We start from the raw sequence: 24,647 nt of genomic DNA, 5'->3' as shown, positions 1-24,647 counted from the left end.
CGGTCAGGGCTCTGCTCAGGAGTCAGTGCCCTAGGGACCTGTGACACGGTCAGGGGATTTTGTGGTCTGAATGTCACTGCCTCTCCCCCAGCTGGGGGGGGGGGAGGGCAGCTCCATCACTCCACACAGCCTCGGGGACCAGGGCAGCTTGGCTGGGCACAGGCAGGGGTGAGGCGGAGTGAGCCAGCAGGGGAGGGGCTGGGCATCCCGTGGGCTGCATGCAAATGACATACAAATAAGCCATCTCAGGTCTCAGGCCCAGGTCTGGTGTGGTCCCCACACAAGGCTCAGGGGATCCCAGGTCAGAGCCCAGCCTGAGCCCTGGGCAGCCCCTTCAGGGACAGGCATGGTGGGGGTGGGGGTAAGGGAGGGGACTCCTTCCTCAGCCACAGGGCTCCTCCCTCCCTTCCCCCTCTGCCCCCCCCCCCCACAGGCTCAGGATTCATAGGATAGGGAAATTGTGGGAAGTACTGAGAAAGTTGAAGCGTTTCCCTTCCCTTCCTTCCTGGTGTGCACACTGCATCTCTTGATCTACCCATCAGCCTTTGTGACAGCTCTAGGAAGGGGCCATGTAGCTTCGGGGCCGAGGACCCCTGCACCTGGCTTCGCACTCACTGGCCGTGGGTTCGAGGATTCACCTCGCAGGCTTTGGCTTTCCCTACCTGCCTGCTATTGAAGTAAGGCTGGCGGCTGAGCTGATGTGGGGGTCCCTGTGTGGGGCCAGCCGTTCCCCTGGATGAGCTGCAGTCCACGGCTCTGTGGATGGGGGGGGTTGCAGCAGTCCACAGCTCTGTGGAGGCGGGGGCAACAGTCCACAGCTCTGTGGATGGGTTGCAGCAGTCCACAGCTCTGTGGATGGGTAGGGGGGGCAGCAGTCCACAGCTCTGTGGATGGGTAGGGGGGGCAGCAGTCCACAGCTCTGTGGATGGGTAGGGGGGGCAGCAGTCCACAGCTCTGTGGAGGGGGGGGCAGGATAATGGGTCTTTGAATGGCAGCTCTGGCTTTCTCACTGCACATCCCTAGCCTGAGGTGCCCTCAGCACACGCAGGAGCTGCTCCGTGCCAGGCATGGGACGTAGTGGCACACTCTGCATTGCAGCCCCAGCCCCCAAGTCATTTACGGGGGACCAGGTGAGCTGGCCTGGAGACCACCTAGATTTCTTCTCAGTTCCCCGGCCTGGCCCAGCTCAGGCTGTGTCCCGCGTGAGGCACAGAGTATCGTCTGCCCCGCTCTATACAGGCCGGCGCTGGGCACAATGCCAGGCAGTCAGAAGGCTCAGCAGTGCCCAGCTGTGGGGCTGGATGGGCCCTGGAGAGACGGGCATTTGCTAGGTCCTCCTCCCCACCCTCCTCTGCGACCAGGCTCCGGCAGGCTCGGCACGGACACCGTGTTATCCCAGTGGTTAGAATACGATCGAGTCAGCCATGCTGCAAACGCGCGCTGAAGCCCAGCGCTCTGCGGCTTCATTTCGCTTTAATAGGAACCATCTGCCGCGAGCGGCAGCAGGCGCAGCCAGTCCCCCCAGCCCCCAGAGCCCACCAGTCAGCAGATGGTGGGGCTGGGATCTGTGGGTGGGGGGGGTCCCAGGGAGGAGCCCCCGAGGCTGGGGGCAAGACATGCACAGCCCTGGGCTGGTTCCTTGGCTCTCTCCATCTGGGACAAGGGGCCAGAGGCCCAGAGGTCCACCCAGCAGTAGCTGCTGGATTAAGCTGAGGGAGGGGGAGGGGGAGGGGAGGCAGCAAGGTGCCAACCCCCCTCCCACTGTGCTCTTCCAGAGAAGGCCTGGGCTCCGAGGCAGCTCCGGCTCTGCCTTCTCCCCGGCCACAGGGTAATGACTGTGATATTACCTTTGTGCCTCAGTCTCCACATCTGTACAATGGGGATGGGGGTGGTCGTGAAATGCCCACCCAGCAGCTTGTGAATGGTGAGGCAGTGTTCAGAGCCTGGTGGTGACAGGGCACAGGAGGGGACGGTCCCTTCCATGGCGCTGGCCGGTTTCACCCAGCTCAGGCTCTGGCTGTGGGGCCTGCCTCAAGTGAAGCCTCTGAGGCCAGAGCGCGGCTGTCCCCCTCTGCGCTGGGCCAGGGTGCAGTGAGGAGCCGGGCACAGGGCTATAGGGCGGCCCCGCTGGGCAGGGGGATCTTGTAGCCACTGCGCAGGAGCGCCAGGCAGGCGCCCAGCCCCAGGGCCCCTGCCAGCAGCACAGCGCCCAGCGCCTTGAGGAAGGAAGTCCTGGAGCGGGTGAAGGAGCCAGGGGCCATGATGGCCAGCAGCGCGGTGCTCACGGTGAGCGTGTACAGGATGGACACGCCCGTGTTGAGGGCCACGATCTTGCCGAACTTGGCGAAAGGAGCGATGATGCAGAAGAAGAGCGGCACGGTGGCCACCACGGTGGTGAGGGCGCTGGACACGATGGCCACGCCCACGTGCCGCACGGCCTCCAGCGTCCGCCACTGGCGCTGCGAGTGGGCATCCTGGGGGTGGGGGGAGAGAGCCACGCTGGGCCGGGGGCCGCTCTGGAGCCCCTGCCCCAGGTCCACCTGCCTGTTTGTGGGTCACAGCAGCGGCTCTCATAAATGGGAGTCTTGACCTAACGTGAAATGTACCCGACTTATGGACGTGTCACGTGAATACACGTTGGGAGGTGGGTCTGTGTGCACATGTGGCCTCAGGGTCTTGGCCGGGATGACCCACTCCCCGGTTCCAGGGTGGGTGGGTGGGCAGGCTGCGGGGAGGGTCCTGGTTCCGTGTGGCCATTTGGGGAGTCATGGGCCTGCCCAAGGCCCCACCATGCTACTGGAGCCGAGGTGGCCTTAGAATCGGATCCTGAGGCTTGCAGCTCAGCGTGGACCACGGCCTGCTGAGGGGCAGGTGGGGGGGGTGCGCGGTGGCCCCCTGGGAGATGTGCTCACCTCAGCCTGGTGCGGCGGCAGGTTCTCCCCGGCCAGAAGGTAGCCCTCCACCAGGTGCACGCAGTAATCCACCGAGGAGCCGACCAGGATGGACAGGGAGATGGCTTCCACGGCGCCCATCTCCCAGCCGCTCCAGTACATGATGGTCACCACGAGGCAGACGATGCCTGCGGGGGGGCGGTGGGGGCGCAGCTTGGATGCCGTGGTCCCAGGGGAAGCTCAGTGACAGGTGGGCCCCAAGGGAAGGGAAGGGATGGCGCCAGAGGCTCAGAGAACCTGCTGGGGAGAGCCCTACCTCTTCCAGTGTCTCTCCACCCCCACCCCGCCCCGCCCCAGCCGTTTACCGAGGATACTCAGGAGCACCGGCAGCAGGAGCAGGACGTGGGTGGTGAACACGGCCACAGCGGCCACACAGATGAGCAGGGAGAGGACCAGGCCGTACAGGGCACTCTGCACCCCTGCACAGTGGGAGAAGCGGGCCTCAGGGGGCTGAGGAGCAGGGAGGGGGCAGCACCCCCGTCCCTGGCTGTGCAGAGGCTGCACGGGGCCCCTGGGGGGGCAGTCACACCACGGGGCCTGAGCGTCCTCCGGAGTTCAGTGCAGGTCCAGGGCCTCAGCCCAGGGCCTGGCCAAGACTCCTAAGCCACAGCGCCCTGTGCAGTGGCTGGCCAGTATCAAGACCCATGTGCTCAGATGCCCCCTGCAGGAGGGGACCCAAGCCCTGGTCTCTGGTCAGGGGCCTGGCTCTGGGGCCCACCCCCGTTCCCCAGGACTCTCGGGGGCCTGTGTGGGCCCCGGCAGGCTGGCTTGGGGAGGCTGCTCACCTATGATCTCCATGAATATCTGCTTCCAGTGCTCACAAGTCTGGAAGCCTCGGCGCAGGGCCGAGCCCTCGGGGAACGTCTGCAGCTGCTGCCGGAGGAAGCCCTCCCAGCGCAGGTAGTCCGAGTAGGTTTGGAAGGAGGCCTTGCCCTTGTACGTGGTCTGCAGGGGACAAGAGCCAGTGAGATGGCGGGGGCTGCGGGCCGCTCGCCGGCCCTGGGAGGGCTGTGCTGCGCTGCGGCCAGGGGTGGGTGCAGGTGTGAGCACCACGGGGCTCAGCGTAAGGTTGGGCCCAACCAAGAACATTCCTTTTCAAAAAAGATTGTCAGTCTTGGGGCTTGGACTCAGGGCCTGGGTGCTAGCACCAGATTAGCACTCTACCACTTTAAGCCACAGCTCCACTTCTAGTGTTTAGGTGGTTCATTGGAGATAAGGGTCTCATGACCTTTCCTGCACAGGCTGGCTTTGAACTGTGAGCCTCAGATCTCAGTCTCCTGAGTAGCTAGGATGACAAGGTGGGAGCTAGCAGTGCTCAGCAGAACACTGGTTTTGGTTTTGGTTGGTCACGGGGCTTAACTCTAGCACTCTACCACTTGAAGCACCAGCACCATTCTTAATGTGGTTGAGTTTTAAGTTCAAAGACAGCTAAGATGGTGGATCTCACAGTGTGTATGTTTTACCACCAAAAACAACTAAGAAAGCCTGTCAGGGGGTTTGGCCTGGCTCCCTGAGGGCTGGAGGTTTCCAGTACCCCCCAGCTGGCAGGCGGTGGCTTTGTCATTGTGCATGGGCGGTGGGGAGAGGGCGGGCCGCCTGGGTCACCCTATCCTGTTTTGCAGATGAGGAACGTGAGGCCATGGGGGACAGGAGAGCAGGGGCACTGAGTCAGGATCAGGTGACGATCTGCTCCCAGGTGGGGTCTCCACACTGAGGCAGCTCGCCAAATCTCAGCAAGCAAAGTGTCATGGCCGTGTGCGCGTGTGCGTGTGTGTGTGTGTGTGTGTGTGTGTGTGTGTATAACTGCAAGCACTTCCTTGAGCAGAGCCCAGGGCGTGCCCAGAGGTGGCAGGGCGGCAGGGAGCGCTGTGGGTGGCCGGCTCCCTGGCTTCCTAGCTCTGCGCCCAGGCTGCTGGGGAAGAGCCATTTCCAGGGCCTGTGGCCCTGAACCTGGCCTTCTACAGAGGCAGCGGGGAGTCCTACACAGGCCCCGGGCAGGAGAACCGGGGCAGCCGTGCAGGGGAGGCAGAGCTTGCAGTCAAGATGCTGCCGCTGGCACCCACGAGCCATGTGACCCAGGCAAAGGCCTGAGTGGCCATCTGTGATCTGGGCTGAGGGCCGGGAGCAGGGGGATCGTCATCCGTGGCGAGCGCCTGGGGAGGCCCGGGACTCACCGACTCGAAGGCCATGGAGATCCACTGCACGCGGCCCTCCTTGACGCCCACTGCCCCGTGCGACAGCTGTCCAGGCAGCAGGTTGGGCTCCGGCAGCTCCTTGCATTCGGGGTGCAGCATCTGCAGGAAGGAGGAGATGCTGTAGCCTGCGGAGAGAGGAGAGCACGGGCTGGGGCCACAAGAATGGCGCCCCCCCCATCTTCCCCGTGGCTGCCACCCTGGGCTGTGTCACTTTGCCACTGGGTAGAAATGACGTTTGCCACCCCTCCCCCCAAGGGACATCCTGGGTAGCATCTCAGGCTCTCTGCCCGAATGTACCCACCTTGGCTCTTCACCCCGAGTCCACGTCCTCTGGGGAATACTTCCCCCCACCCACGCACCCCACGCGCCTGCCCTCTGCGAGCCCACACGCAGACGCGCATCTGCCTGGCTTCATCCTTCCACCGCCTCTGGTGGGCCGCGCCCGGGCGCCCGCCTCCAGGTACCTGAGGGCAGGCACTGCGCCCCGCCCGGCTTCACCAGCTCCGCGTTGCCCGCGATCGCCTTGCAGAGGCGACACAGGTGGCCGATTTCCTTGAAGAGGTCAAAGCTGCTGTCGTAGACGACGCTGCCCTTTCCCAAAGAGACACACAGCCGGCCCAGGCCGCTCGGTGAGACAGAGGCCCAGGGCCCACGCCCTGACGTCTCCCTGCGGTGCCGTCCCCCTCTCCCCAGGGCCCACGCCCCGAGGTCTCCCTGCGGTGCCGTCCCCCTCTCCCCACCGGCCCCTCTCTGCCCTGCCCTGGCCCCTCTGCTTCCACCAGGGCTCAGCTGCGGCTCCTGGCCTCTCCTCTGCCCCTCAACCCTTCCTTCCCCCGCCTGTCCCCCAGCACCTGCCTTTCCCCCTTCCTGGGCCTGAGACGCCCGAGATGCCATGGCAGTGAACAGGCGCCGTCCAGGTGTGCGTGAGGCGCTGCCCCCCCCCAACCCCCCGGGCAGGGGCTTGGGTGCCGAGGCTGCACTTGGACCAGGGCCCCAGGGTCTGCGCTAAGTGGGCGTACATACTGGGTCTCCGATCACGTGGTTGTCGACCTGCTGGGTGCGGTTAATGCCAACGATGCCAAAGACCACGAAGACCATGGCCCCGGTGTCTACCAGGGGCCGCACGGCTGGCTTCCCGCAGCCTGTGTTCACACAGGGGTTGAAGCCGAAGGTGGCTGAGAGGCGGGCCTTGGGCACTGCAGGGGTGACAGCTGTCAGGGAGGGGGAGGGGGGACCGCAGGCTGAGCCCTACGGGTGCCCTGCCTGTACCTCGTACCTTTCTCACTGGGCACAAAGAAGAAGCCTTTGGTGGGCCCGTCGGGGCTGGAGCTGAGCAGGCACCCGGGAGGTGCCAGGCACACGCGTCCGTGGAAGGGTGGCCGGTGGGACTGGGCGAAGTACAGCTTCCTGTGGAGGCAGGGGAGGCCGGGAGGCCGGGGCTGAGGCTACGAAGGCCAGGAATCGCGCCAGCCTCCCATGGCGATTTGCTCTCAGGTGCCATAGATGAGCCGGGGCGCCTGCCCTAGGCCTGCGCTGCGCAGATCAGCTCCCTGTGGTCAAGGCCCCTCCCTTCTCTGGCTCTCAGGGTCAGCAACAGTTCAGGAAGGACCCGAGGCCCGATGTGGTGTCCCTGCCTAGCAGCACCCACGAGAACCAAGGAGCCACAAGGCTCTGTTTGAAGCAAGGGTTCCGTGGCCAATCGCCTGGCTGACCACGGGGCCTGAGGCAGCTCAGAGTTCTTTCTAGAATGTCTTATGCTCATCCAGGCAAATAAATCAGATGACTCTGGCCACTACTCTGTGTCACAAGAAGAAACCTCCACCCAAGACAAGGTGAGTCTGGTAGACAGGGCCCAGCGGGCAGCGTGGGAGGTGCCCACGGCGTGGCCCCGCTGTCTTCCACCACGGCAGCTGCCCATAGCCTAACCTAAAGTGACATGGCTGCCGGTCTCCCGCTAGACGCCCGCAGGGCAGGAGTCCCCAGCCCAGCCCAGAGGTGGGATGCAGACGTGAGTTACGTGCGCCCAGGAGGAGCGGGGAGGCAGTGTGCATCCTGACAAGCACGCTGCCATCTTGGCCCCCGCGGTGCTATGGGGAAGGAGGGGCAGGTAGTGGGAGGGTAGGGCGGGGGTACATGGGGTACATCCCAGGCCTGTCTGTGCCCATGACTCCAGCCCTCAGTCCTGGGCACAGAGACATCCCAACAGGTGTGTGGCAAGGGACGGGTTTCCTGAAGGTGCCTGGTGGCTTCTCTCATGAGAAAGAGGGAAAGCAGGAAGAGGAGAGAAAGGGAGCTGAGAGGAGAAGGGAGTGAAGGAAGGGGGGGAAGGGAGGAGAGGAGAGGGGAAAAGAGCAGAGAATGGGGCAGGGAGAGAAGAGAAGCTGTCATCCAAGCTACTCAGGAGGCTGAGATCTGAGGATCACAGTTCAAAGCCAGCCCGGGCAGGAATCTCCAATAAACCACCAGAAAACTGGAAGTGGTGCTGTGGCTCAAGTGGTAGAGTGCTTGTCTTGAGCTGAAGAGCTGAGAGACAGCGCCCAGACCCAGAGTTCAACCCCCCTGACCAACCAAAAAAAAAAAAGAAAAAAGAAGAGAGAGTAGAGAGAGACAGAGGGCAGGAGGAAGAAGAGGAGGAAAAGGATGGGAGGGGAAGAAAAAGGAAGGGGAAAAGGAAAGAGGAGAGGGGGAGGAAGAAAAGGGTGAGGCAGACTAAGATATAGGGGAGGAAAGCGGGGAGTGGGGGGGGGGCGGGGCGGCCGTGCCGGGCATTACCGGGTATGCTGCTGCTCCGTGGCGGCCACGTAAAAGCTGAAGTCGAGCCTCCAGCCCCGCCTGGCGTCGCAGGCCAAGGTCGTCAGCATCCACCTGCGGGAGGGGCTCGCCGCCTGGAGCAGCCCTACTGTAGACATACAAGCGGTCAGCTTCTTGGTGAAGTCACCAAAAGGCGCTCTATACACCTAAGCAGTGGGTTGACAGAGACAAGACACGTGGCTCGTGGAGGCTGTGGGCTGAGGTCTGTCCCCGCCCTCCTGGGACGTCCTGCCTGGTTCCCCCCCTCACCCCCACCCCCCACCCCTCGTGGGGGGCGGAGCCAGGGCAGAGGCTCCAGAGACCCCCACGCTTGAGTCTGAAAATGCGCAGATCCCTTCCCCAGCAGGGCTTCGGGCTCTGGAACAGGCTGGGTTCACATGTGGCAATGCGGGGCTGAGAAAGCCAAGCCTGGGCTCTACGAGGGGATGACCCACTGGGGACTGGGGGGTGGGGCAAATGCCGGCCCCTGGGCCTTTCCCAGGGTGGTGGCCCAGGGTAGCTGTCACTCTCAGTGACCTATGTCCCAAGTGTCACTCACGCACGGCATAGGCCTTACCTCATGTACCTCCAACCATGTCACAGATGAGGAAACAGGCTCAGGGAGGTTAAAGAACCTACCACCCCAGTCAGACCTGGCAGAGCCAGGACTGGAGCCCAGGCTTGGCTGACCCAGAGGCCCAAGCTGTCACCACTCTGCAGGTGGCTGTGGCAGACCGGGCTGATGTGGCAGCACCCCCCAGGTTGCCAGCAGTGCGGCACTGTGGGGCCTCCCGGGTGGCGGCGGCTTGGGTCAGGGTCAGGGCCGCCCAGGCTCACCTGGAAGGAGGGCACCTCTCCGTCCCCCGGGGACACGGCCTGCCAAGGCGCTGGTAGGCTGGCATTGAGGGAGAGCCTGTAGATAGCTGGGCGGCCTTTAGCCTTCGCTTTGGAGATGTACACGGTGCCCGCTGAGTCTAGGGACAGGTGAGAGAGGAGAGGAGTGAGCGGTCACCCTGCCAGCCTTCCATCCCCATGCAGCTCTGCTGTCTGTGCACCAGGCCTCGCCTCCCAGGTCTGGTGTGGTTCCTATGGTGCCCCATGTGTGGCTGAGATGAGGGAGGTGGGGAGGAGGAGGTGATGGTGGAGAGGAGGAGGTGGTGGGGAGGAGGCAGGTGGTGGGGAGGAGGAGGCGATGGTGGGGAGGAGGAGGCGATGGTGCAGGTGGAGGTGACAGTGGGTGTGACTACGATTGCCCTGGTCACCACCAGGCTGCTGGTGGCAGGACAGCTATGAAGACACAGGCTGTGGGGTGACCGCCCCAAGGGCTTTCTTTACACCCCAGTGCCCATGATGGAGACTCCAGGAGGGTTAGGCTCAGGACGGGCTCTGGTGGGCTGGGGGGGGGGGGGGGGGGGGGGGGGGGGGGTAGGGAAGCTAGGAGCTTCTGGTTGTGGGCAGGGCTTCCGACTCCTGCAGCACCCAGCCCTCTTCTGTGAGCTTCTGTGCAGCTCTCACTCCTGTGGGGATTTGTGGCTCTCCCCGTCCAGGTCCCTGCTCCCCTCCAAAGAGGATCACGGCCACTCACCCTGCGGGAGGACCTCCGGCCGGCCGGCCCAGGGGACACCTGAGCCTCGCCTTTTCTTCTCCAGGGAAGCGCGGATGTTGTTCTGCAGGCTGTGCGGCTTCTCCTGGAACAGACCTGCCCCCCATGCCAAGTCAGGGACCGCAGGGGCCGGCCGGCCAGGCCAGGTGGGCAAAGGGCAGGGCTGGGAGGGGATGGAGTCAGGTCTGAGGAAACATCACAGAGCGAATTCTGTCTTTGAAAGGCGCAGCTGTGGGGTGACCCTGGTCGGCCACTCTTTTCTATATGTGTGCTGGCTCTGGGCCTTGAACTCAGGACCTTGAGCTCTTGTTTAGCTGTTTCACTCAAGGCTGGCATTCTACCCGCTTGAGCCACAGCTCCGCTTCCGGCTTTTTGCTTGTTAACTGGAGATAAGAGTCTCATGGACTTTGCTGTCTGGGCTCAGATCTCAGCCTGAGTAGCCAGGATTACAGGTGCAAGACAGTGCCCCGTCTCCGTGGTGACCCACACCTCCCCCACCAGGGGCTGAAGAATAAACCCGTGTTGCCTCAGGTCTGTCCCCATCTGGCAAGCCATCAAGCACGGGAGTGGGCAGAGACGAAGGGCGGGTGACGCCCTGCTGTGCCACAGCTGTGCGCTGGGTCTCTGCACACTATATGTACTGTTGACCTCAGGGCAGTTCCAGGAGACCGCCACTACTGACCACCCTGGACCCAGGAAAGGCTGGTGACACAGTGCAGACACAGGGTGGGCGGCAGGCGGGTCTGGGCTTCCCTGCTGCCACAGAGGTAGAGCTGGGGCTAGACCTTGATGACCCCCCCTTCCCCCCCCCAGCTCTGGCCTTCACCCACAGTGAGCTGCAGCCGGGGCAGGCATGTCATGACCGAGGGGAAGGGCAGGTCAACCTGAGCTCCACCCAACCAGGTGCAGGCAATCACCCGCATGGGCAGCCTGTCTTGGTTTCTAGCTGCTCATCCCACCTCAGGAAGCCACGAACAGCAAGGCCGGGAGTGGGCACCTCAAAAGCAGCTCCTTCCTGACTCAGCCCACCCCACATCCTGTGCAACTCAAAGCACCCCTAAACGCCTCTAGACTCCACTGCTGTCTCCTTGGGGCTGGCCTCGCGGTCAGCTGCCACAGGCTCTGATCCACACCCACCCTGTCTCCACCCAGCCGCAGGACTCCCTCCCCCTTTGAACTCTGCCTCCTCTGCTCGACCTGCCAGGTTTCCAGGGGCAGACCCCTCACCTCTCCCCACCCCTCGGCCAGACAGGCTCCTGCAGCTGCTTCGCTCAGACCTCGCCCTGCTCTCCCCACCCCTGGCACTGACACTGCCCTCCCAGCCACGCTAACTCCTTCCCTTGTGGCCTGTCTAACTCCTTCTCTCCCCAACCCTTCTGACCTGCTAACACCGCCTCCTCCAGAAAGCCTTCCCCGATAGCAGCCACCCTGCCTTCTCTTCACCGAGGCTCGCATCTGTTACAGTGGCCTGGCGCTGGCACGTGGACTCCCTGAGCCCCAGGGTCCTGTCTCTCCTGCCCACTGCGTCTTCCCAGAGCTGGCACCTAGCCGGCACCCACGAGGGTCCTGTGCTTGATCAAACCTGGGGGCCCCGAGGAGCAGAGGTTACACAGCGACAGCCAGACACCAGAGGGTGGGATCTACCTGAGCAGGTGATGCAGGAGATGCCCTCCGCGCTCAGGTTGTATTTGAGGTCCAGCAGCACCTGGATGTTGGTGTCAGGCCGAAAGAGCAGTGGGGCCCGGCTGGCGGGACGCAGCCGGCTGGCGAACACCAGGGACAGGATGAGGATGGAGACGAAGAGCCCTGGGAAGAAGGATGCCGCCCTAGCCTAGCGGGTCTGGGACCTGCGTACGTCTCCATCTACAGTGGGGCCCGGTCCTGGCAGTGCCCAGCCCGTGGTGACGCTTGCTAGGGACAGCTCTTCCAGGGCTAGGCCCATGCAGTTATGTGCAGAGTTCTTGAGTCTGGCTTTAAACTACAAGCTGACACTGGTCCATACGAACACCATTTGAGAACATGGCACAGTTCATGAAGAGCCAGAATGCTGCTCTTCCCTTCCCCAACCTAACGCATTGTTGGCAACAATGACAAGGGCCAATAGTAACACCTCACACTTCCTGACACCTCCCACATCTACCCACCAGGGCCAATGGCAATGCTTCACGCGTCCTGATACCGCCTACATTCACTCACCAGGGCCAATGGCAACACCTCACGCATCCTGACACCTCCCACATTCACCCGCCAGGGCCAATGGCAATGCCTCGTGCTTCCTGATACCTCCTACACTCACTCACCAGGGCCAATGGCAACGCCTCACACATCCTGACACCTCCCACATTCACCCGCCAGGGCCAATGGCAATGCCTCATGCTTCCTGATACCTCCCACACACACCCACCAGAGCCAATGGCAACGCCTCACGCTTCCAGATACCTCCCACATACACCCACCAGGGCCAATGGTAATAATGCCTCATGTTTTCTGACACCTCCCACGTCCACCTACCAGGCTACAACCTTCATCCTTAGGATGCAGTTGGACACAAATCTTTCCTTTTGTGCCACTCAGTAGTAGGGCGTGAACTCAGGGCTTCATGCCCTGGAGCTCTACCACCTGAGCTAAACCTCCACTTCTAGTTTTGGTAGTTGGTGTTGAGAGTCTCATGGACTTTTCTGCCCAGACTGGCTTCAAACCTCAATCCTCAGCCACCTGAGCAGCTAGGATTACAGGCATGAACACCTGGCTAGACATGGCTGATTTTTCTTTTTGTGTGTGTGCTGGGGATGCATATAGCAGAACTGCACTCTCCCGACCACGTGCCAGCCCTGGACAGTCTTGCTGTCCTCTGTATGACAGGACACCGAGAGCACAGCTGAGTCACTGTGTGTGGCAGAATTGGGGTTCAGAGCCAGCCAGGCTGTAGACATGGAAGCCTGACTGCAAGCTTAGCGCTCTCCTGAGCTCCTGCCCAACCCGTGTCAGAGGCCTGGCGAGCGGTGGCTGCGACAGGACCAGTGCCTCTGCAGGAGCAGAGAGGTCCTGCAAGGAGGCAGCCCGAGCCTCCGGCCTCCGTGCTCACCTCAGGGGGCTGGGCTCCCAGGGTCTGCATGTCTAGGTGAACCTCCCCCCTCCAGACCAGGAAGCCAGTGGGATGCACTTACCCACGACCACCCAGCGACTCTTGACGGCTGACCACAGGGCCCAGTGGTGCAGCAGCTCCTGCAGCTGTGCCAGGAGCTGTCCCCGGCTGCCTCCACGGGAGGCCGAGGGCTGCAGGCCCTCCGGGGGCACGGACACCAGCGTCACGTCTCCCAGTTCCAGAGACACTGCCAGGGCAAAACGGGCCTGTCAGAGCCCCACCGGAGCCTGCCCGCTCCCCGCCCGGTCCCACGGAAGCCCCAGGGCGGGGTGAGGGTCCCCTCCAGGCCACCTCAGCCAGCCCCTGCCCCAGGACCACAAGCACATGGCTGGCAAGGGCGGCTCCTGCAGGGGCAGCGGCCGCTCACCTGGCCCCTCCTCCACACTCAGCAAGGGGATGTCGTCGTCCAGGTAGGGCGCGGGGCCCGGGGCAGGGCCGCCGCCTGGGAAGTGGCCGCACCTCTGGTGGCAGCTGTGGATTGCAGGGAGAGGCATGAGCCGGGGCGGGGGGAGGGGGGTGGCGGCATTGCAGGCCCCTGGGGTGGACAGGAAAGGCCCAGGCAGGAGGCCGCCACTGCTGACATCTCCCTGGAGACAACACGTGCAGCAGACCGCAGCGACTGTCACCAGTGTCATCTACCCTCTGGGAGATGAGTGGTGACAGCAGACATTGCCCGGCGCGGCCCCCGTGGCGGGGCGATCGAGCAGGGGACTGACTATCCTCAGTTGCCAAGGGACGGCAGCCCCCAGCAGCAGGGGCCAGCACAAGTGGGAGTGAGCCAGGCCACAGGGGCTTGTGTGGCTGAGGCTCAGCTGCCGGGGCTGCAAGGGAGGAGGGGTGTTCTGGGGAGCGGGCCACAGCCCCGCCCACACAGCTGACACTCCTGAGCACAGGTGTTTCACACAGGTGACAACCTGTCCTTGGGACTCCTGCACAGCGATCACATCTACTTTACAAGAAAGGAACAGAGACTGACCAAGGCTGCACAGTGGACAAGTGAAGGGACTGGAGTTGGGGGCTAGGGGATTACCTACAAAGACTAATGTGCCCAACCAGGGCTGTGGTTGTGCCCTGGAGAGTTGTGCCCAGGCTGGGGTCTTTGCAGGCGCCTTCCACCAGGATACCTTCCTTCAATACTGTGACACTGTCCTTGAAACAACTTCCTTTTTTGGGGGGGGGGTCAGTCATGGGGCTTGAACTCAGGGCCTGAGTGCTGACCCTGAGCTCCTTTGCTCAAGGCTAGCACTGTACCACTTGGGGTTTTCTGGAGTTTCTGATGGTTAGTTGGAGATGAGTCTTATGGACTTTTCTGCCTGGGCTGGCTTTGAACCACGATCCTTCTGATCTTGGCCTCCTGAGAAGCTAGGATTATAGGTGTGAGCCACCGGCGCCTGGCCTTACACACAATTTGAATGCTCATGATGTAGCAGGGCGACTTTGTGGAGCGTCCAACCTGTGCCACCACAAACGGACCCCAGAGGGACAATGTGCTCCTCCTCACAAGCCCGAGGTGGGCGGCTCGTCTCCTCTTGCCCCTTCTTGGCTCAGCAGGCAGGTATAGTATGCACACCAGCCAAGCTCGGTGTGCCTGGCCCCAAGCCCAGAGACCCTGCATGCTGGCTCAGGACTCATGGCCTCCAACAGCCTGGCCCATGGTCTCTGCCTAGAGATGGCCTTCAGCAAGGAGGGGTGGCACTGGGGCTGCAGCCTGCACCCCAGCTCCCTATGAGGAAGCCAGCGGTGGCTTCTGGGTAATGGGCACAGTGAGGACCAGGCCCCTGCAGAAATGCTGTGCCCACGTCCTGGAAGTCAGATGGCCACAGCGGCTGACGGCTGGGCAGCAGCGTCTCCTGCCCGGGCTGGGGCCCAGCCAGCACTCACCGGGAGACTGGGCGGGTGGCCCGAAGGCCCACCGTGGCTGTGTGGAGCGAGGGCGGGGGCCGTAGGCGGCTCACCTGGCCTGGCAGGAGCTCTCCAGCGGCGCCAGGTAGAGGCTCCAGAGGCCCAGGGCGGCGGGCATGGTGACCAGCACGGCCAGCCAGCAGCAGGACACAATGAGCGACATGAACAGCCCGAAGTCATGCACGGCCGGGATCTGGAGCGGGGAGGGGACAGGCACGGGTTAGACCCCAGCTGCCGGGTGTGGCCCAGGCCGCCGCACACCAGCCTGCCCAGCAAGACACCAGGAGCCCCAGGCTGGTGCCAGGCGCAGCAGTGGGGGACGATGTGCTCATTCCTGAGTACAGCCCTGCTGCCTAGAGCCCCGGCTGCCTACCACCCCAGCTGGAACAGCGTCTGGCCCAGACAAGGCGCACAGTAGTGGCTGTAACAGGAATGAAGCTACACTCATTCGACCAGCCACAGGTCAGTGACGAGCTACAACGGAAGGGGAGCAGGGGACAGGAGCTGCAGAAATCCCACAGGGACCAGCCCCGGGTCACGGCAGTCAGAAAGCCAGAGCCAGGACACGCCTACTGTCTTTGTGAATCACCTTCACTATCATCTCATTCCATTTCTAGAATAATCCATAAGTGAGGAAGCCACTAAGCTTTTTTTTTTTTTTTCCGGTTGGTTGTGGGGCTTGAACTCTGGGCCTGGGTGCCGTCCCTCAGCTCTTCAGCTCAAGGCGAGCGCTCTACCACTTGAGCCGTAGCACTGCTTCTAGTTTTCTGGTGGTTTACTGGAGATAAGAGATTCACGGACTTTCCTTCCCCAGGCTGGCTCTGAACCGCGATCCTCAGATCTCAGCCTCCTGAGTAGCTAGGATGACGGGTGTGAGCCACCGGCGCCCCGCGCCGCTAAGCTTTTTGCTTGTGTGTTTGGTCCCGGTCATGTGTCTCAAAGCCCTGTCTCTCAGACTCGCAGCGCCAAGTTCATGTTCTGCCAAGCCCCGAGTGGAGCACAGACTGGAGAGGAAGCCAGGGTGAGAGGTGAAAACATGGCACAGAGCGAGCAGGTAAGAAGAGCTGTGGGCTAGGGGTGACACTGTGCCAGGCTGCGTGACCCTGAAGAGGTCACTCTATGTCTCTGGTCCTCAGTTTTGGGATTAGGGAAAGAAGGCTGGCAGTGGTACCTCTGTTTGGGGTTAGGATGACTGAATATGAAAGGACTTGGGAAACTGCAATGCCCAGGGCAGAGGGAGCGTCGCTCCTGGCGGGCAGCAGCCACGCATACAGCGGGCATCACCATGGCCTGCTGCTGGTTAGGTTTGGTAAGGGAGGTTCCCAAGCACAGTGGACTCTAGAGGGATGGCGGGCGCCTGGAGGCGGAGGCTGTGTTGTCGCAGGAGGGGTGGGGGGCAGGACGGGAGGCGGGTGCCAGCCACGGGTGGGAGGCGGGGAGGCAGGCCAGGCCGGAGGGGCCCGCACCTGGGAGAAGATGTTGGCTGCATAGGCGGCGGCCGTGGTGAGGGAGGTGAAGAAGGTGGCCTTGCCTGCCGTCTGGATGGTGTGGATCATGCGTAGCTGCGGGTCTTCTAGGTGTGCGGCCTGGCGGTAGGTGTTGATGAATACAAAGACGTCGTCCACCCCTGTGGGAGGGAGTTGGGGCCAGAGGGCAGTTCAGCTCAGACCCCACCTCTGGACAGCCTTTACAGGTCAGGTCAGGCTCCAGGAGAGTCCTGCTTCTGGTGGCAGTTTACAAAACCCCACAGCTCAGGCCTCAGGAGTCTCAGCCCCACCCACTATAAGCCCAGGTCCCACCTACCACTCCCTAGCCACACCCCCAAGCCTAAGCCCCACCCACCAGCATCTTGGTCACACCCACAGAGCCCAAGCCTCACCCACCATGCTCCTTGGCTGGCTACAGACACTGTAAGCCCAGGTCCCACCCACCACACTCCCTAGCCACACCCACAAGCCTAGTTCCCACCCACCCAGCTCTTTGGCCTCGCTCATCCTTTCCTCCAAATCCCAGCCGGCTTCCCATTCTATTCTGCCTGCCTTGCCAGCACCCTTACTTCTTCCCAGCCTCCTTTCTTGTTCTTTGCCCATAAAAATGCCAGGCATCTGCCCATTTTCACCTCCACACTCCAAGCTTCCCAGGCCTGAGAATGCCTTTTTAGAAGTCAAGATTGGCATCCAGGGGGAAGGCCCTTGGGAAGGAAGGGTCAGTGCCCTGGGAAGGCCTACTGCCACGGTGAGGGAGACAACTCACCAATCCCCACGATCACAAAGGCAGCCACGCCGTTGAGGATGCCCAGGTACTGGATGCCAAAGACCACGTGGTAGAGAAAGAGGGCCACCAGGCAGCTGAGGCCAATGCTGGCGATCCCAAAGAAGGACAGGAACACTGGGCGGGACAAGAGATGGGGGGGGATCCAGCCTCAGTCCCTTGCCCCCGGCCCCTCCACCTTTCTGTCTATTCTCAGCACAGGTACAGAGCAATTCTCAGCTCTCCATGTCTGAATACCGGGTCTGCAGGAGGCCCGGGTGGCAGACAAAACCATCTGAGCCAGTCATGTGGCCCAGGACCTCACCTGAGAGGTGGTACTTACCTTGAGTGCTAGCACAGAAGAACTATGCAATGTGCCCTAGGCCACCAGAGGTTCCTCAAGCAGGAGCTTGAGGTTTTCCACTGAGTCCTGGCACCTTACAGCATCGGACACACAGCTGGTGCCCAGTTAATATATACATATACACACACACACACACACACACACACCAGCTGCTCTGACAGGCCAGATGTGACCTGCACACACACACACACACCAGCTGCTCTGACAGGCCAGATGTGAGACACACACACACACACACACACACACACACACACACACACACACACACCAGCTCTGACAGACCAGAATAGAGACTATTCTGGTATTCCTGAGAAACAGCTTTGGCTCGCCAGCAGGAGAGGAGGGCCTGGCCTTACCTGAACAGGAAGTGAGGATGTAGACGAGGGCGGCAATGCAGCTGCTGCTGATGAAGGCCAGGAGCATGTCGTTGTTGAAGGTCCTGCGCACCTCGTAGTCGAAGAGGTCTGTTCCCCCGTAGAGGACCTGGACTTTGCTGGGGGAAGGAGGGGCATGAGGAGAGGACCCGGGGAGAGGGAGACAGGAAGGCTGGGAGTCTCCCCCTCTACCTTAGTTAGACATGGAAATCACCTGGGGGCTTCCCAAATCAGGCCAGACACAGGCACACTAAGTGGGGTTTCTGGGCAGAGCTGAGGCTTCCATGTTCTCTAACCCTCCCCAGTGGTTTAGATGTATGGCCAATCTTCAGACTTCCTGTTCTATTCAGATAATAATCAATTCTATGTCAACTTCCAATTGTCAATTACCAATAGCAAAAGCTAAATTCTAACTGGCTTCTTGATTCCATTTCATACCGCTATTCTTCTTGGGCTTACAAGTTATTTTTCATTCTTTTTCTTTTGGTTGGTCATGGGGCTTTAACTCAGTCCCTGGGCACCATCCCTGAACTTTTTCGCTCAAGGCTACAGCTCTACCACTTTGAGTCACAATACCACTTCTGGTTTTCTAGGGGTTAATTGGAGAGAAGAATTTCACAAACTTTCCTGCCTAGGCTGGCTTTGAACAGGTGATCCTCAGATTTTAGCCTCCTTAGTAGCTAGGATTATAGGCTGAGCCATGGGTACCTGCTTACAAACTATTTTTAATAGGAAAACAACCAAAAATGCAAACAGGAGCAACACCTGATTTTGTTGAAGGAGTAACAGGATGAGATCTAAATTGTATTTCTTACAGGAACCAAAAGAAATGTGGGGCTGGGAAGGTGGCTCCGTGGTAGAGCGCTTGCCTAGCATGCAGGAAGCCCTGGGTTCGATTCCTCAGCACCACATACACAGAAAGAGCCGGAAGTGGTGCTGGGGCTCAAGTGGTAGAATGGTAGCCTTGAGCTAAAGAAGCTCAGGGACAGTGCCCAGGCCCTGAGTTCAAGCCCCAGGACTGGCAAAAAAAAAAAAAAGTGTGTGAGCGAAATGTGAGAAAAAATATGGAAGACAACACTGGACACCAGACAACAAAGGATGATGGTTCCTGAGAGACGAGGGACAAGGCAGGCCTCTGGTTACCCTGGCTTAGTGTCTTAGCCACATTTTCTGTTCTCAAGCACAGCTCAACACATCACTTACTGGATTCTCCAACAACGTGGAAAACTTCAATGAAAACTATGAATCTATTGACTCAAGAAGCTTGAAGAATGAACTTCAAAGAGAAAGAAAAAAAAGTACAGTAGTACATATCTTAAATTGTTCAAAAAGTTGACCAAGAGAGAATCTTGAAAGCAGCATGAGAGAAGAGCACATCACAGATAGAGGATCAAAGAGGAAGATGGCAGAGGATAATGCAAGCTGGGGAACAATGGAGCAACATCCTTCCATACTGGGAAAAGACTGACAACCAATTTGATGTGATTCACTGTTAAGTTAAAAAATTTTACAAGCCGGCGCTGGTGGCTCACGCCTGTAATCCTAGCTACTCAGGAGGATGAGATCTGAGGATCGTGGTTCAGAGCCAGCCCAGGCAGGAAAGTCCCTGAAACTATCTCCAATAAACCACCAGAAAACTGGAAGTGGCGCTGTAGCTCAAGTGGTAGAGCACTAGCCTTGAACTGAAGAGCTGAGGGACAGCGCCCAGGCCCAGAGTTCAAGCCCCACGACCCACAAAAAAAAAAAAAAATTACAAATCCTCTCTCTAGATGCAGAATAAGCATTAGGAAAAAAAATCAAATGTTCATAACTGATTTTAAAATATAGCCCATCAAATTAGAAACAGAAGGATGCTCTCTTAGCCTGAGAAAAGACACCAACAATCCCACATGCTTTTTATTATCTTTAAGTAATTGCACAAAGGAGTTGTCATTTAACAAAGCAGTTTATGAACACAGTGCATCTCGATCATCATTCTCCCCATCCCACATACTTCTCTTAGGAATAGAACACGCTGTACACTCTCATCACAGCTGCTCAGTATTGTACTGGGGGTGCTAGCCAGTGCAATCAGACAAGAAAGAAAAAGACATGTATCTGAATCAGAAAGAAGCAAGACTGTCTTTGCTAGTGAAAATGGGATTATGACTGAAAACCTAGCAAAAGAACAGACTGCATCCACACATCTATGGGTTATCCAAAGTCCATCATAATGGTCATATTTAAGATCAGAGAGGAGACTGTGGATCAGAAAAAATCAATGAATAAAACTAGGAAAAGTTTCAACAGTGATGTAGATCTACACAAATAATCAGATGCAAATTCTTAACAGAAAGGCAGAACTTTAACATTAAAAGCTCAGACATTAAATGGCAGTAAAACACAGTAAAACCTAGAAAAGAGCACTGAAGACAGATGGGACTTGGTGATAAGAGTTAACATTTGTGTAACTACAGCCATAAAAGGAGAGAGCACAGAGAAAACAGAGGCAGAAGCAATGTCTGAAGTGATAAGAGCCAAGACGTTCTACAACTGATTAGACATCAACCTACAGATTAAGCTCTGTGGCCCAAGCAGATCAAGTACAAAGAAAACCACAATACAGTAAAACTAGTGAAATGGAAGACCAAGAGAAATCTTAAAACCAGAGGGAAAACAACCATTCAAAAGAGTTACAGGCTGACTTCACTACAGAAACAATGGAAGTCAAAGGACAGTGGAACAGTATTAAAGGAAACTAGCCACCCATTTATCTAACTCTACACCAGCTAAATCAACTCCAAAAAGGAGAGCAAACTGGAGGTGTTATCCAGTTAAACAAAACAGAGAATTTATCCCCAGTAAGCCCGCATTGAAAGAATACTACAGAGATTTCTTCAGGAAATGATCCCAGAGGGAGACATGAAACTGTAGAAAATAATGAAGAGCAATAAGAAAAGGTAAGCATGTGAGTAAATATGAATGAGACTACGTGAAATAACAGACCATCTTAGGGGGCTTTAAGCACAAATAGAACACACAGGATAAAAATACAAGAGGCGGACAGACAATAAACGCAGTGTTCTAAGACTTCTGGCTTTCTCAGGGGAACAGTGAGAGTGGTCACGTGTATAATTCTGTATTAAGTCAAGGTGCAAGTCTTCATTTCTTGGGTCACCAAGAAATGTGAAAGGGATTTTATTAATCAAAGAAGACACTGAAATCAGAGCTTTGTCTGTCACGAGTGCTATGATGCACTAGGGGAAAGGGAAGGGAATGCCTGGCTTTTTCACTAAGGGCAGGGATTTGACTCTGCAGCTGAACATTTCCACAGGGATAATTCAGACCAGAAACCTTGAGGAGCCTTCCACCATCAGCCACTCTCAGCTACCTTTCCTCCAGACTTGTTCATTCATTCATTCCTCAGACAAACCCTTACTAAAGCCTGGTACAGTGGTAGGGCTAGACCTATAGAAATGAGCCAGAAACAATCCCAGACCCCAGTGATGAAAAATAACTCAAACTGAAGCACTCCACCCGGGACCCTTTGCTGCTGACTTTCCCCCCCTCAACAAACACATTCACTGGTTTGGGAAGAGGGCCTGAGACCAAGGCCAGGTCTAGTGTTGATGCCCCTAATAGACACAAATGCCGTTGAGACATTGAAACTCTCAAGATTGCTCTCCTACTTCGCCTCCATCTCACCCTGCTTCTGTCTGCTCCATCCGACTTCACTTCTTCTGCCTAGTGTTTAAAGGAACCCTACTTTAAGGGGGGTGCCATTTCCTCTTCAGCCAGGCTGAAGGAGACCTGGTTGCCAGGTCTTCTTCCTGCATAAAACCTGATGGACTGTTGAGTTCGCCTTTCTGCTCTTTTTCTTTTCTTATATCCAGTACACAATTCATACCACATTGGGACAGAATATAAAAGCAGACCTTTCCTAAACTTTAACATGTGATTTTATCCTAGGGCTTTTATTTTAGGGTTGTGATGATGGTAGGCACAACCACACCTGGTACACTCCCTCCTTTTATTGTTCCAATGACACCTGGAGACAGTAACTTACCAGCATCTCCTTAGATACTTGAGACAGAGGAGCTCCTTGTCTCCTATCTAGAAATCTTTCTAGAAAGCACCATCTCAGGAGGAAATCAATACATAAGGCCTGTAGGGCAAGAATTCAGGAACTCCCTCTCCCCGCCCCCCCCCCCAAGCTGTCATGTTCACTAAGCACAAGCACTGATCAAGGGACGGGCTTTGCAGAGAGACAGCAAGAATGTATCTGGCTCTGCCCCTGATTTGGCAAGAAAGGCTTCCTGGGGGGAGAAAGGATGTAGGAAAGGGGACCTGGAGTTTGCAACCTGAATGTTTGCAACGGCAAACATTCCTGCAGCAGCTACCTCTCTCACACAGGGACAGGACCCCACGAGGGTGCAGCGGGACTTCCTACCTGGTGGACTGCTTGGCCAGCATGGCCACATATGTGACCACGAAGCTCTGAAACTTGGCCCGTTGCTCCTCCCAGCGGTCATCCACTGAATAATAGTTGGGCAGGGGTGCCCCAAACAGGATCTCGCTACGCAGGAGGGAGCTCTTCAGATTGTCTGCGGAGAGGCCCTCATCCACATACCAGTAGAACTCTGGGTGAGTCATGGCCAGCTCTAGGGAGCCTGTGGGCAGGGGGTAAGGCCAAATTGCTCAACAGGTGGTGCCCACCAGCCTTCACACCCTCTTCAAGGCTCTCACTCAAGCTTCCTGGGGGCAGGGAGGGGGGGAGGAGGGCAGCTAGAGCAGGGATAGCTTCCAGAACCTACAGCTCCCAGAAGAGCAATCCCCAATTGCTCTGTTTGAATCCCACTTAATTCCAGGGCTCAGACTATGAAGGCTTGCAGTTTCATCCTGTCCCATTCCTGCCCTGCCTCATGGGGTTCTGTCTCCCCTACATCCTCCTGTATCCAAACCCTGCCCCAGACCCCACAACAATTCTCTGGTCCTATTCTGCTCTTCCTCATTAAAGTCCTATAGCTGATGTACCTAAAGGATGACTGATGTCAGTCATCCTTCAACCTCTCTTCCACATGTGTGCGTGTGCGTGTGTACTGGGGCTTGAACTCAGGGCTTGGGTGCTGTGCCTGAGCTTTTGTACTCAAGGCTGGTGCTCTACCAGTTGAGCCACAGCTTCCACTTTTGGCCTTTTTTTTTGGTAGTTTATTGGCGATACGAGCCTCATGGACTTTCCTGCCTGGGCTGTCTTCGAACCTCGATCCTCACATTTCAGCCTCCCGAGTAACCAGGATTACAGGAGTGAGCACCGGTCCCTGCTCTGAACAGCTCCCGGCGCCGCCTCACCCCGCCTCGCTCCGGAGCCCCCGGACTGCTCACCCTGGATGTCGGCCAGGTCCTGGCCCATGCCGTCGTAGTAGATCTTGCCGCCCCTCTCGGTGGGGAAGAAGTAGGTCATGAGGGAGCTGGGCGGGGAGCAGTACGAGTAGGAGCCCAGAGGCAGGTCTTTGAGCACCTCGTGGGGCTTCCAGCAGAACTCCCGGAAGCCCGGGTGGTCCATGATCTTGCGCTCGATCTCGTGGATCGTCACCAGCCGCTCGCTGGTGAAAATGTTGCGCTCGGCATCGCCGCGCGCCAGGAAGATGAGCTCGATGCGCCAGTGCGCATGCGTTTGAGTGTTGGCGCTTACGTAGGTGCGTGAGTAGTCCCAGTGCGAGGCGGCACCTCGACGGGCACGGCTCTGATTGGCCACGGTGGCTGCAGGGGGTGGGGCGCTGGGCTGGTGTGGCTCTTTCTTGGCCACCACTGGCTGGTCCTGCGAGGCTTCATTCTGGTTGGCTGTCCCTCCCGCCAGGGGCGAGGCTTCTCTCTGGTTCTGAGGGGCCGCTGGCCTTGGGGCCGCTGAGGGGTCCCAGGCGGCCGCGGGGGCGGCCCGCGGGGCTCGGGCCGGTCTGGAGCGGTTCCCCAGGTGCAGCTGCTGCAGGCGCTCAGCGATGAGGCGCTGAAGCGTCTCGGAAGTGAGGTCGGCCAGGTCGCGCCTGCTGCGACCCCAGGATCCAAACTGGGACTTGAGAGCCAAGGCCAGGGCGTCGAAGCGCTGCGAGGCCTCGTGGTTGCGGATCTCGAAGGCGTTGTAGGAGATGTCGATGTCCAGGGGAGGGTAGTAGAGGAACATGAAGGCCGACAGCGCCATGGGCACGCTGCAGCCCAGGAAGAGCACCAAGCCCGCGCAGCACGGGTTGGTGAAGGCCCAGCCCAGAGTACTCCAGAACCCCGAGGCTGGCGGCCCGGGAGGGAAGGTCCACCGCCGCCAGCAACAGTGCCCTACTGCCCCAGCTCGGGGCCCCGACTTGTGGGCCCCCCTAAAGGCGTCTCCAGTCCCTTCCTCCTCCTCCTCTGGCCACACATCCTGCAGCAAGGGATCGTCTTCAGAATCCATGGCCTACAAGGGAGGCAGGGGTCAGCAGCCTGCAGGGGGAGGGGCCAGTGCTAACCCCGCCCACTGAGCAGCCCGCGGGGCGGGGCCAACCCTAGACACGCCCGCCCAGCAGCTCACAGGGTGGGACCCATGCTAGCCCCGCCCATTCACAACCAAACCTATTGCTTTTGGTCTCTTACAGCTCTACTGAACTCAACCAGGTGCCACAAAAGGAAGAAACAACCTCTTTCATCACTTCAACAGAGAGGGAGGGAGAGGAGAAAGAACGGGTGGTGGGGGTGGGAGAAACGGGCTTGAACTCAGGGCCTGGGCATTGTCCCTTTAGCTCTTTCGCCCAGGGCTGGTGCTCTACCACTTGAGCCACAGCTCTGCTTCTAGCTTTTTGGTGGATAATTGGAGCTAAGTCTCATAGACTTTTCTTTGTCTGGTTGGCTTTGGACTGCAGCCCTCTGATACAGTCTCCTGGGTAGCTGGCATTACAGACGTGCGCACTGGCACCTGGCTTAGATCTTAGGGTTCAAGGCCACAGAAAAGGAGACCTGCAGCTCAATTACAAATAGAAAAGCTGTTTCTCTCCGTGTACGGGGCATTGGAAAAGAATCCTAATTGCATGTGATTTGCTGGATCTTTTGCCGGTTTCTCTGACTTCAGA

At 58.8% G+C, this 24,647-nt stretch overlaps 1 protein-coding gene across 1 annotated transcript; it reads right to left on the bottom strand.

The window, feature by feature from the left end:
- Nucleotides 1–1,997: 1,997 nt before the first annotated feature.
- Nucleotides 1,998–23,995, bottom strand: Ptchd2 (patched domain containing 2). Its single transcript, XM_013033473.1, has 20 exons — nucleotides 22,936–23,995; nucleotides 22,004–22,223; nucleotides 17,557–17,693; nucleotides 16,840–16,974; nucleotides 16,053–16,213; nucleotides 14,640–14,779; nucleotides 13,052–13,155; nucleotides 12,707–12,871; nucleotides 11,184–11,345; nucleotides 9,522–9,635; nucleotides 8,774–8,910; nucleotides 7,919–8,103; nucleotides 6,423–6,553; nucleotides 6,170–6,342; nucleotides 5,611–5,737; nucleotides 5,126–5,271; nucleotides 3,737–3,896; nucleotides 3,257–3,370; nucleotides 2,913–3,079; nucleotides 1,998–2,474 (listed from the first exon to the last, which is right to left on the bottom strand). The coding sequence occupies exons 1-20, from the start codon at nucleotides 23,993–23,995 to the stop codon at nucleotides 2,112–2,114; spliced, it is 4,101 nt and encodes a 1,366-aa protein (XP_012888927.1). The 3' UTR covers nucleotides 1,998–2,111.
- Between the last annotated feature and the right edge of the window lie 652 nt (nucleotides 23,996–24,647).

This window comes from Dipodomys ordii, unplaced genomic scaffold (genome assembly GCF_000151885.1).
Source record: "Dipodomys ordii isolate 6190 unplaced genomic scaffold, Dord_2.0 Scaffold6, whole genome shotgun sequence".
NCBI classification, from domain to species: Eukaryota; Metazoa; Chordata; class Mammalia; order Rodentia; family Heteromyidae; genus Dipodomys; species Dipodomys ordii.
The sequence above is the reverse complement of the archived record's forward strand: the minus strand, read 5'-3'. Positions and strand labels throughout refer to the sequence as shown.